General features: G+C 46.5%; 1 protein-coding gene across 3 annotated transcripts in view; it reads left to right on the top strand.

Annotated features, from left to right (window-relative positions):
• The window catches only part of CDK17 (cyclin dependent kinase 17), a 191,804-nt gene that overhangs the window by 90,093 nt on the left and 89,095 nt on the right, over positions 1 to 12,616 (top strand). For all 3 annotated transcript variants that reach the window (XM_030214340.1, XM_030214338.1, XM_030214339.1), the window contains one exon: positions 10,199 to 10,332. In XM_030214340.1, coding sequence (XP_030070200.1) covers positions 10,199 to 10,332 — 134 coding nt within the window. The remainder of the gene's footprint in view (positions 1 to 10,198; positions 10,333 to 12,616) is intronic.

The raw sequence follows: 12,616 nt of genomic DNA, 5'->3' as shown, positions 1-12,616 counted from the left end.
TATCAGCTTGTATTTTAGTCCTTTACAGCTGGGGACGTGCAGATTGAGAAATTTGCAGGATGATCTTATGGCGTTTCTGGGAGGCAAGTCCACAAGGTTTAGCATGTAGATTGGGGCGTCTGCGTGAATGATTTTGTGTACAATCGTGCAAATCGAACGTAACGCGTTCCATAAAGTCCTGTGCACATCATAAAGATTAGAATGTTATAAAAAGAAGTACAGAACCTGCCATCTTAACAATGAAGAGAACTTCAGACTAGGCCAGGGATACAACAGAGATGTGTGTTAACTGCTCTTGATACTCTTTTTGTTGTGTTAGCAGAGAAATATTTTTTTAGTCCCATATTATGTAGTTTGAGCTTCTGTTTTTAGGTTAATGTGATATATGAGTTATTTTACTTAATTTCAGTTCAGGGCCTCTTGTTTGTTCAAATATGGATAATTAAGTTCCCAGCAAAACCAGGACTATCTCATACTGCTATGCAGTAGAGTTTTAAAATAGCCTCAAAAGTTGGGACTAGCCTAATGATAGTGCTCTGCATTGCTATGCATAAGAGAGTGGTTTTGTTTCTGAATCTTTCTTGTTTGGGACTACCATGACTCCCACAGTTAATAACCCGACTCCAGTGGTGTGCTGGAGCAGGCTCGCAAGAGCCGGTTGTTAAGTTTTTAAGAATTTTGGGAGCCAGTTGTTAAAGTAGGGTCCTCCATGGCTACTTTAACAACTGGCTTCCAAATTGTGGGCTTGGGCCCCCTGCTGAATTCTCTTTTACCTTGCTGGTGGGGATGCTGAGCCCTGCCAGCCAAGTAAATAGACTGCTGCTGCTCCCAGCTCCTTGTTTCCAGCTCTGAGCAGCAGGCTACGACTTCTCCAGCATGTGTGAGAAGTTTCAGCATGCTGCTCAGAGCAAGACGTTGGGAGTGGTGGTAGTCCATTTATTGGTTGCCAGCAAAGGTATGTCTAGCGTGCCCGCACAAAGGGAGGGAGGAGAGAGAGGCAAATGTTGCTCCCCCCCCCCCCCCCCCGGCCCTTCCAATTGCAGAGCTGGCTACGTCCGGAGAAAGAGCCTGTTAAAAATTTACCAGCACACCCCTGCCCGACTCCCACAGTTAATAACCCTGGGAAACAGGAATATGCACAAGGCAAATACTCGGCTTGTTTTCAAGTCTTTTGAGGTTATTTCCAGTTTTCAGATTTGTTTGTTTGACATTTGTTTTAATAAAAAATTATTCACATGTTAGAAATTTTTAATGCCCACTAATTGAATTGATCTGTTAATTTGTAGGTTCCTGCATATTACATAGATTGTGTGCACTAAATTTTTAAGACATTCTAACAAAGCAAATGTACATTAACAAATGCATATCCCTAGTGAGCTCCAGTTGTCACACAACAGTGATACATTCTGACTAGTTCATGAGAGCATTTGTGCCAAGTTCCAGAGGGAATGTGGTCTGTACTTCTCAACTAGAGGTGGTGGTTGTAATGAGTGAATTAATTGGGGATGGATAATCCTGGTGAGCTCAAAGGAAGACTCATAGTGTTTTTCTTACTGAGCTTGGAAGCCTAAAGAGTAGGAGGAAGCTGCTGAGTCAAATAAAAAAAATACTTGGAATTTAGCTGTTTACTTTAGGAATCAAGTTACCCAGAGAAAAAAATGTTTTATAGTATTTGGTTTTGGCCACATAGCTTGATAGAATAGGTGCAGAAATGAGCTGGTGATTTTCAGCCTCTCCATTGTAAGTATCATCATTTAAGGTAGAATAGAAGAAACTGAATTGGCATGAGACTGTACTCCAGACCACTGCACACATACCTATTGAGCTGGCGATCTGGTGGCGCTTCCTGCGATGGGGAAACAAAAAGGGGGACAAAGCTAAACTCTCTTCAGCCCATAGATTCATTTCTTTGGTGTGGCAATAAGCAGAAAGATGTCCAGAGCAGTGCCTGCTGCAATCTAGCCCAAAAGGAAGAGGGCCGCACAGATCACTTGGTCCGGACGTTTCCTTGAGCCCGGATTTGAGGCCCCTGCCATCGCAGCCTAGTTTACTCAATTTGCCTGGTGTCAAGGATTTAGGAGGGTTGCGGGTCCTTGGGAGACTGTAGTTCTGCAGTGAGAAATGGAACAACTTAGAAGCGCAACCGCATTGGAGCGATCAACTGGGGAGCTACCAGAACCAGTTTCCTTGGGAGCATTTGGAGAACAGCAATGTGGTTTGAAATCTGACTCTTATTTTGAATTGTGTAATGTCTCTGGGATTTTCACAAGAATTCCATTGGATATATCCAGAATTATTTATAGTTTCATGTCTTTCACATTTGGCAACAAAGTTAAAGATTAGGAAGTGGGAGGTATGGACACTAGTCAGTATATTTCTCACTATTATCTCAGGTTCAAGCTGTTCAGAATATCTTGATTAATGAGGTATCGGCAATTCAATATAAGCTTGAAAATTACAATTTAATGAGGAGTTCTAATTTGAGTTTGTTAAACTTCCCAAAGGAGTTACATGTGTTCCCTAAGAGGAAATTTACATTCAGCAATAAGGTGAATTTAACCTAACTCTCAAAGCATTCAAACATACTCTTTTACTCCACCCCAAGTCTACTGACGGAGGTTATATCAGAAAAACCCTAGTTGCCAAGAAGAATGCCAAATTGGAGGGTTTCCCTACCAAAAAAAAATATTTCACTGCTTGATATCTCATAACACATTTATATGGGAACTTAGATGGTATGAGGCACCCAGTGAGTCACTCCTAGGCACATTAGCGAAAACTGCAGCCTACTCTTCTGGATCTCCTGTGAGACATTCAGGAAAAACATAATCTTTCTCTCTTGAAACAAATTATTCCTATTTCGAAAATATATTTTCCACAGGTTGCCCTTTTGAGCACTATTAGCCAAAGTCACCACTAATGTAGCCAAATCCACATCTCAGTTAGCAGACTGTTCCAGAAAATCAGCCGTAATATCCACTACTGATCTGTTCATAATATTCCTTTTCCTTTGCAAATAATCTCGAACAATGTTTGGAAAAGAATCTTCTGACAAAAGTAAAGTTTTCTTTAAATAATCTTCAAACATTTTCTTAATGTTTCCTCCTTTTTGTTGATATTGGAATCCTGTTTGTGGACTTTAGCTTCCCCCCCCCCCCCCCCCCCCCCCCCATTTCTTTTATTACTTATAATTCCTTTTTTTTTTTTTTTTTCTTTTTGTTTTTAATTTTTGAAAGCTTTATTGTACAAGAGTAATTTTGCTTGAATTGTATATTTGAGATTTTATAAATAAAAAATGTAAAAAGACGAGAAAAATTTCAATAACGTGGAACAAGTAGATGTGAATTGTTTGTTTCCAAATGTACAAGTACTAAGGGGCACATAGTTTAAGTAGTATACTTAAAACAAATCGGAGAAAATATTTCTTCACTCAGCTTGTTATTAAGCTCTGGAATTTGCTGCCGGAGACTGTTTATTGTTTAGTCTTGATATGGCTTGGTACTACAATTAACTGTCCAACAGATCAATGCAGTTTACAAAAAAGTTAAACACATTAAAAATTAACAAGGAAAGGAATGCCAATAAATGGCTAAAAGAGTTAAAACAGTCATACCACTCAGAGGAGCATGGATTGTTGCTATTAATTGGGTTTCTGCCAAGTACATATGACCTGGATTGACCACCGTTGGAAGCAGGATACTGATCTAGATGGACCATTGGCCAGTATGGCTATTCTTATGTTCTAAGGGAAAGAGAAAAAAATGTTTTCCAGTAGAGAGCCGGCACACACAAGACTCAAAGTAACTGTTCAAATGTTTTCTCAAAATAAAAGGATTTCAGGAGGGTTTTAAATTTGGAGTTAGATTGTTCTAGTCGTATCTCAGGCTGCAAGCTATTCCAAAGCTGAGGAGCAAGAAAATAAAATGCTGAATGTCTATTAGTTTCAATGCATGATGTGAATCCAAGGATTGAAGGAACCGAGTTGGAGTATAAGGTATCATGTGAACTGAAAGGTAAGACGGGGTTCCTTGATGGTAGGCTTTATGAGCTGAACAAAGCATTTTAAATGCACCCTGATGTGCTCTTAAAAGCTAAAAGTTAAGGTAGCAAGGTTTTTAAAAAGTTTTACAAGTTCCTAAAATAAAAGCCCATAAACCGTTAATAAAATTGACTTGGGAAAATCCACTGCTTATTCCTGGAATAAGCAGCACAAAATCTATTTTACTCTTCTGGGATATTGCCAGGTACTTATGACCTGGATTGCTGGAAACAGGTTACAGTGCTTTGATGGACCTTGGTCTGTCCCAGTATGGTGGTGCTTATATACTTACGTTGCAATTCCTGGAATGTATAGATTAGAAAAGTGCCTGCCTTATCTCACTAGTACTTGACATTCAGTATACTGAAGTGGTTTCAGATGACATGCATTATTTTAAAACTTTTTTTGTTTTTTTAAACAGGCATCTCATAGTTATACAGTGGATGAGAGCAGATAAAGGTCAATATGGCCCATTCAGTCTGCCCAGTAGGGTTGCCAGGGCAGTACCTACTGATCAATGCAGGTTACATTTACCATGGTTGCTTAGGAGAAGTACAGGATACATTTCTCAGCGGTTCATGCTGAGGTTTTCTATTCTTGGTTTCCACCCTCTTGTCTGTTTGTCCCAATACTTTTTTAATTCTAGCAACGTTTTTACTTCCACCACCTCATTTTGGAGGGCATTTCAGGTATGTACCATTCTTTCCATGAAGAAATGCTTCCTGATGTTGCTATTCATTTCCTCTTCATAGCTTCAAATCATGTTGTCTAATTTTAGAGTTTCCCCCTCATTTGGGCAAGACTTGTTTTGTTCTGTAATACCTTTCAGGTATTTAAAGTCTTTATCATCTCTCCTCCCTCCCCACCCCACCCCTCTCTCTAGGGTTTACATGTTTAAGACCTCCAGTCTCTCCTTATATTTCTCCTGATGGAGGAGACCTGTTACCATTTTGGTTGCTTTCCTCTGTACAGATTCCAGCTTTCTGCTTGTCATTAGCAAGAGAGATCTCCAAGTGAGGCTTTACCAGTGTCTTGTTTAGAGGCATTATTACGTTGTTGTTGTTCTCCTCCTCCTCACTGATTATGCCCCTCTTCTGGCTTTGGCCATCACCTTTTCATCTCTAACATCCGAAGGTCTCTCTCCCGGTTTATGCATATCAGCCTTTTCCTTTTTATCATATATTGCTCCTTTGGGTTTCTGTACCCCAAATGTATTACTCTGCACTTCTTTGCATTAAAGATTAGCTGCCAGGTAAGGTTAAAGCATTTGTTCCTTGTCATCAAGCAGATGAATCCATTACGAGTGAGTTGTGTCCATCAACCAGCAGGGGGAGATAGACTACTGAAAAACCATAGTACTTCATGGCCAGCTAGCTCCATCTGCCTCTTTAGTATTCTCTATCTCCCCAGCAGAGTGGATGCAGCTTGTTCAAGCTCCTTCAGAAATCTGCCTGGGGTGGCTCCTGTACTGTTGCCAGTTGTAGCAGGGGTGTTGTGGCTGATGGTGCCCACTTTAAAGGCACATAGGTACGCCCTTTCCCTGCCTTACCCGGCCCCCGATGTGGATGTAGACACATAGGCAAGCCCTGTCCCTGTCTTTGCCCACGCTGTGGATGCAGGCACATAGGTTCGCCCTTTCACTGCCTTTCCCACGCTACTGATCCTCCGGAATGGAAAACGTTGCCTCTTGCGCTGTTGCCTCTAACTTTCCTCACAGCGTCAAAAAAAAAAAAAAAAAGTCGCTTCATGCTGTAGCGCTGCGATCCAAGAAAAGAGGCTTTCCTTCAGTTTGTGCAGCGGATCGGAGCTCTGTCGACTCGATCCAGAGAGGTAAGAGAATTTTCGAGCTCCTCCAGGGTGGACCCGCGTTTGGGGCGATTTTGGTGCGAATCCGCCATTTTGAATTTCCCGCCGTTTTCGGCGATGGCTGCGGAGGTTGTAAAGCACGCTGTTCCCGTTGTGGCAAGCGGAGATCAGCAGCAGGGCTCTGTAAATCGTGCTCTTCTGACATCAGCCGGCCCGAGCATGGCGAGCGAGGTTTCTTCCGATTCTGTGGAGCTGGCAGCGGGTGCCATTTTGGAATAGCATGATGCGACCCCCGCTGAGGCGGAGGGGTGTGAGCCTGGAGGGGAGCCTCGAATGGAGGCTAATATGAGAGCCATTTTCCCCGGACTAGAACCTGGAGGCCAGGGTGAGCCATTATCCCCTGAATTTGTTTTACTGCTGCATAAAGCATTTATGTTAAAAAGAGTTCTCCCGCAGAGGTCTCAATCGGCCCGGCTGCCTGTGTCCCCTCCAGTAGAGCCCGGCCTTGAATTACCGTCAGATGCGTTTTCCCCTGACAGATGGCCGCAGGACAAGCGCAGAAGGGTGGATTCCCCTTCAGAGAGTGGCGCACACACACCCCCCCCCCCCCCCCCCAGTGGTCGGGATGCGAGGAGTCTGAGGGATCTGGCAGGCCCTCGTGGTCTGGAGAGCCAGAGGAAGGTGCAGGATTGCCACTGGATCCGGATGATCCTTCCGTGGTGAGGATTTTCCACCGCAATGAGCTGCCAGCGCTGATTTCTAATGCACTGCAGGCCCTCTCTATCGAAGATCCTGCGAGTGCTGAGTTTTCCTCTGCTAATCCGAGGATGACAAGTACTAAGAAGCCTGCTCGAGCCTTTCCTTTGCATGACTCCATCCAAGAGCTTATTTCAGCTCAATGGGCTGACCCCGAGGGGCCTTTGAAAGTTGCCAGGACTATGGGGCAATTATACCCGCCAAGTGAGGAGAATTTGGCGCGCCTAGCTGTGCCTAAAGTGGATGCCCTAGTCACTGCTGTGACAAAGAGGACTACCCTCCCGGTTGAAGGAGGAGTTGCCCTGAAGGACATGCAGGACCGACGCCTTGAATCAGCTATAAAGCGGTCCTTTGAGATTTCAGGCCTATCCTTACGGGCGTCTGCATGCAGCTGTTACGCTGCCCGAGCCTGCCTTGCTTGGTTACAACAGGCAGTGGAACAGCCTGGAGAGGAAAGCGGAGACTCCTTGCGGAGGTGGCACCGCGGATGGAGTTGGCCTTGTCTTTCTTGGCTGACGCCCTTTATGATCTGGTTAGAGCTTCGGCTAAACAGATGGCTGTGGCGGTGGCGGCTCGCCACCTGTTGTGGCTAAGGCATTGGGCAGCTGACATGGCCTCTAAGCAAAGTTTGGTGAAGTTGCCCTTTCGAGGCCTTCTATTTGGTGAGGAGTTGGAGATCATTGTTAAAGGCCTGGGGGATGCTAAACTCCAGCGCTTACCCGAGGACAGGCCGCGGCCTTCCTCCAAGGGTCAGGTGGTTCCCTCCTCTTACAGACCTCGCTTCAGAGAAGCTCGAATGTACCGCCCGGGGTGTTCTGCTGTTTTTTTTTTTTTTAATTCACTTCTCGTGCCCGTTTTCAGCAGAGGAACTCCTTTCGCTCGGACAAGCATTCTGCAGCAGCTGGCTCAAGGCCTGGAGTTCAAGGGCAACCCTCTCAATGATGGTGCACCGGCCCTCTCCTCGCTTCCTGTTATAGGAGGACGACTTTCCCTCTTTCACAAGGAGTGGGCCAAAATTTTCTCAGATCAGTGGGTCTTGGACCTGATCAGAGATGGCTACAGAATAGAATTCAATGCCCTGATAAGAGACGTGTTTGTGGAGTCCCGATGCGGTTCTGACGCCAAAAGGGCGCAGTAGAGGAGACCTTAAAAAGGCTTGATTCATCTAGGGGCGATGTGCTGGGTGCCTCCCGCCGAGCTCGGCTCTGGCCGTTACTCCATTTATTTTGTGGTGCCGCGAAAAGGAGGGTCTTTTCTGCCAATCCTAGACTTAAAAGAAGTGAACAAGTCTCTGAGACTGCGGCATTTTCACATGGAAACCCTGTGCTCCGTCATTGCGGCAGTACAGCCAGGAGAGTTTCTCACATCTCTGGACCTGAAAGAAGCTTACTTGTACATACCAATTTGGCCCCCGCACCAGAGGTTTCTGCGGTTTGCAGTAATGGGAAAACATTTCCAGTTTCAGGCCTTGCCTTTTGGCCTCGTCACAGTTCCCCGAACCTTTTCAAAGGTAATGGTGGTAGTAGCTGCCTTTCGCAGGCGAGAGGGTATCTGGGTTCACCCGTACCTAGACGACTGGCTCATCAGAGCGGACTCTTCAGAAGAGAGTCATCATGTTACAGCCAGAGTGGTCTCGGTACTGCAGTCTCTGGGCTGGGTCATCAATATGGCCAGAAGTCACCTGACCCCCTCTCAATCTCTAGAATATTTGGGGGTCCGGTTTGACACAGCCTCGGGGTATGTATACCTACCCGAGCAAAGGCGGTGCAAGCTTCAGAACCAGGTCCGTCTGCTCCTGAGGATGCCTCGCCCGCAAGCTTGGGACATTGTCCAGCTGTTGGGATCGATGACGGCCACCTTAGAAGTGGTGCCATGGGCGAGAGCACACCTGAGACCTCTGCAGTGTTCCCTGCTTCAACGATGGGCTCCAATATCTCAGGATTACCAATGCAGACTCACGTGGCTCCCTGCGGCCCGACTCAGTATGGAGTGGTGGCTCTCAGACAGCATGCTGCGGCAAGGAATGCCGCTAGCGCTCCCTGATTGGTGCCTGGTGGTAACAGATGCCAGCCTGAAGGGCTGGGGTGCACATTGCCGGGGAAGGCATGCCCAGGGTCTCTGGACACCCGAGGAGTCGGTGTGGTCCATCAATCGCTTGGAGTTGAAAGCGATATTTCAGGCACTTCTGGCCTTTCAATTGACCCTGGAAGGATTGACTGTCAGAGTGATGTCGGACAACACGACAGCAGTGGCCTACATAAATTGACAAGGCGGTACACTCAATGTCAAGCACTGGCCGCAGAGGCCGCTCAAATATGCCACTGGGCCGAGCTACATCTGCAGTTTCTGTCAGCAGCTCACATTGCAGGTCAGAGCAACTTGCAAGCCGATTAAGCAGGAATCAAATCTTCCCAGCGGAGTGGGAACTTGCAGATGAAGTATTCCTGCAGATCTGTGCCAAATGGGTGACGCCCATAGCGGATCTTATGGTCTGAAGTGCAAATGCCAAAGTCCCGTGCTTTTACAGCAGACGGTGAGATCCTTTTGTTCTGTTACAGGAGGATGAGTTCATTCCCTCCAGGAGGATGAGTTCATTCCCTCCTTTGAATTATAGCTCCAGTTTTGGGGCATTCATCCGCTGTGAGGAAAGTTCGTTATTATGCTTTGTGGTGTAACACTGCTTTGGAAGCTTCAAATACTGAAGAGACAGATGGAGCTAGCTGGCCATGAGGCACTATGGTTTTTCAGTGCTCTCTATCTCCCCCTGCTGGTTGATGGACACAACCCACTCGTAATGGATTCATCTGCTATGACTAAAGGAAAGAAAATTACCAAGGTAAGAACCTAATTTTCCCTTTAGATATATGTGCAGCGGAATCTATCAAAATGAAGCAGCAGTGTAGTTAGTGATTACTAAAGAAAGAAGTAAAAGGAAATCACAAGAGTCCTTGATCTATTCTATTCAACTTGCTTAATTTTTTCCTAGGTCATCTGATATTTCTTATGCAATATCTGTTTTGTTTTGTTTTTTATATATTTGTTGGATAATGCATGAATTGCAAAATGAGACTGTGAATACTAAAACATGAAATCCAAGCTTACTTTAAGCAGTTTGGTAAAAGAAAAGCTTCTTGATACATCTTAAGCATCCCTACAACAAAATATATGACAGATGTGATAAATGCACCTTAGGTTTGGTGCACCAAAGCTTTTCTCCCATTCTGTGTCTACAGTGAAAGAATTATAGTGAATCTGACCCGAGGCACTACTGATTTGTCTAAATTTGTAAACATTCATGCATGGCATTTCATCTGATACTTGGAGCTGCTTTATTATGTCTAGCTATACTGTATGTTAATCCTCCAAAGCACTGCAGTGTTGCTTAAAAATCAGGAAAATAGAAAATCTGTAAGCAAGTACTTTCCATATGTATAGTTGAAAATATAGGAAAAAAATGGAGTATTTAGGACTCTGGCTGTGTTTCTGGTTTTGTATTGTAAAGATCTAATTTCTGTTTAATCTTAGCTACAATCATGGTGATATTTTGATGACCTAATCCAGTAAATAGAATTAATGTGTTTTCCTTTTCTGGTGTAGATATTGTGCATGAAAACCTGAAAATGGGATCTGATGGTGAAAGTGATCAAGCTTCAGGGACGTCGTCTGATGAAGTCCAGTCTCCTACTGGAGTATGTTTGAGAAATCGAACACATCGGCGAATTTCTATGGAGGTAACCCATGCACCTAATGTCATTCTCCTATTTGTCTTTTCTTAAATTTTCATCTGCCTCTCACATTTCAAAGAAGCATGACTCTGTTGATATAATCTGTTCTATTTATTTTTTCAATGGCTGCTGTATGCCAAGTTGACTATATCTCAGCTTATCCCTAAATTCAGCAAAGAACTCCTATAAGACTGTTGGGTCTTCTTACCTGACTGAGGGCTCCTTTTACAAGGTTGCACTAGCAATTCCGGCATGGCAAATGCAACAAACCCAATAGGAATTTAATGGGTTTCGTTGCATTTGTCATGCCAGAATTGCTGGCCCTAAGTGTTTAATATATAGTTGTTTTGATAAGGCTGATATAGGTGAGAAATTGAATTTGACTGGTTATTGGCAATAAGGAGTATACTGATTTAATGATTTCTCCCGCACTTTTTTCCCTTTTTGGTTTTGTGGAGTTGTTTCCTATGTTAAGTTCAATTTTATGCTGTGTTTAGCTATTATATTGATTTTAAGTTTTAAATGATGGTTCATCTCTGATGCAGGCTAATTTAGTTGAAATGTGGTCATGTCGGGTTTTTAATATTTTTAAGATTGTGTTTTTCACAAATCCTCATCGGGTGATTTATTGTAACTTAATTTCTCCGAGGACAAGCAGGCTGCTTGTTCTCACTGATGGGTTGACGTCCTCGGCAGCCCCCTCCATCGGAAAGTTTACTAGCAAAGGCCTTTGCTAGTCCTCGCGCGCCCATGCGCACCGCGCATGCGCGGCCGTCTTCCCGCCCGAAACCGGCTCGAGCCGGCCAGTCTTCTTTCGTCCGCACTCGGTACGGTCGTGTTACGCCGTTCGTGCCCCAGAGAGTCGACCTCGCGCGTCCTTTTCGACGTGTTTTTGTCCTTTTTTTCCTTGAGAAAAGTTCGGGAAGCGCTCCGGTAGTATTCCGGAAGACCCTTTCGGGTTTTCTGCCCTTCCCGTATTTCTTAGTTTTTGCCCCGTAAGTTTTCTTTCGTTGTCGGGGTAGGCCTCTTTTGGCCTCGGTCGAGATTTTTCTCCCTCTAAATTTTGGTGCTTCAATTTTCGCCATTTCGGCTTTTGATTTCGCCGGCGTGATTTTTCCGCCCATGACATCGAAGCCTTCCAGCGGCTTCAAGAAGTGCACCCAGTGCGCCCGGGTAATCTCGCTCACTGATAGGCACTCTGCGTGTCTTCAGTGTCTAGGGGCCCAGCACCGCCCTCAGAACTGCAGTCTGTGTTCCCTGTTACAAAGGCGGACTCAGGTAGCGAGATTAGCCCAGTGGAACGTTTTGTTCTCGGGCTCTTCGTCGGCATCGGCACCGGAGGCATCGAGTGCATCGACGTCGTCAGCGTCCGGACCATCTTCCTTGGCTGCCGCTCCATCGACTGCATCGAGGCATCGGACCTCTGCATCGGCGCCGAGGCATCGGGCGACTGTATCGACGTCGGTGGTACCGAGACTTCGTCTGCTGATGTCGTCGGACGGAGGTGCATCGTCAGGAGTGCAGGTGAGGGCTGTCCATTCCCCTGCTGGTGGCGGTGAGCCTTCGGGTGGGTCTCCTCCTACCCTGAGGGCTCCTGCGGTACAGCCCCCCCGGGATCGACCCTCTTCGGTCTCGGCCCCGAGGAAGCGACGGATGGATTCTACGTCCTCCTCGTCGGTGCCGGGGAGCTCCGGTGACATGCTTCGGAAGAAGTCGAAGAAGCATCGACACTGGTCTCCTCCCCGCGTCGGCACCGAGAGCTCTGGGTCGCCGAGGGATTCGGCACCCAGCAGGCATCGGCACCGAGAGGACCGCTCACCCTCTGTTCAGGAGGTGTCGATGCGCTCCACTCTGGACAGCCCGGAACAGCCTCCTCGCCCGGAACAGGTTCTGGCGTCGACGCCTGCATCGACCTCTCAGCCTTTCTCTGCAGCCGCTCTAAACGAGAGCCTCCGGGCCGTTCTCCCAGAGATTCTGGGAGAGCTGTTGCGCCCTACCCCTCCGGTACCGTCGAGCGTGGCGCCGGCTGGCCCATCGCCCAGGTTGAGGCCCCCGACGTCGGTACCGCGTGCGGTGCCGACCGCGGCCACCTCCCAGGAAGGCTCCCCGACTACGTCGGCGGAGGGAGCTTCGCCGATGCGGGCGAGGGAGTCTACCTCTCGACGCCCCCACCGTGGACGGGGTTCCACCGAGTCGAGCAGGGCGAGGTTGCAGACACAGGTCCGTGAACTTGTTTCCGACACCGAGGGTGAGGCCTCGTGGGAGGAAGAGGAGGACCCCAGATATTTCT

Source organism: Microcaecilia unicolor, chromosome 9 (assembly GCF_901765095.1).
Source record: "Microcaecilia unicolor chromosome 9, aMicUni1.1, whole genome shotgun sequence".
Taxonomy (NCBI): domain Eukaryota; kingdom Metazoa; phylum Chordata; class Amphibia; order Gymnophiona; family Siphonopidae; genus Microcaecilia; species Microcaecilia unicolor.
This window is presented reverse-complemented; position numbering and strand designations above follow the sequence as displayed.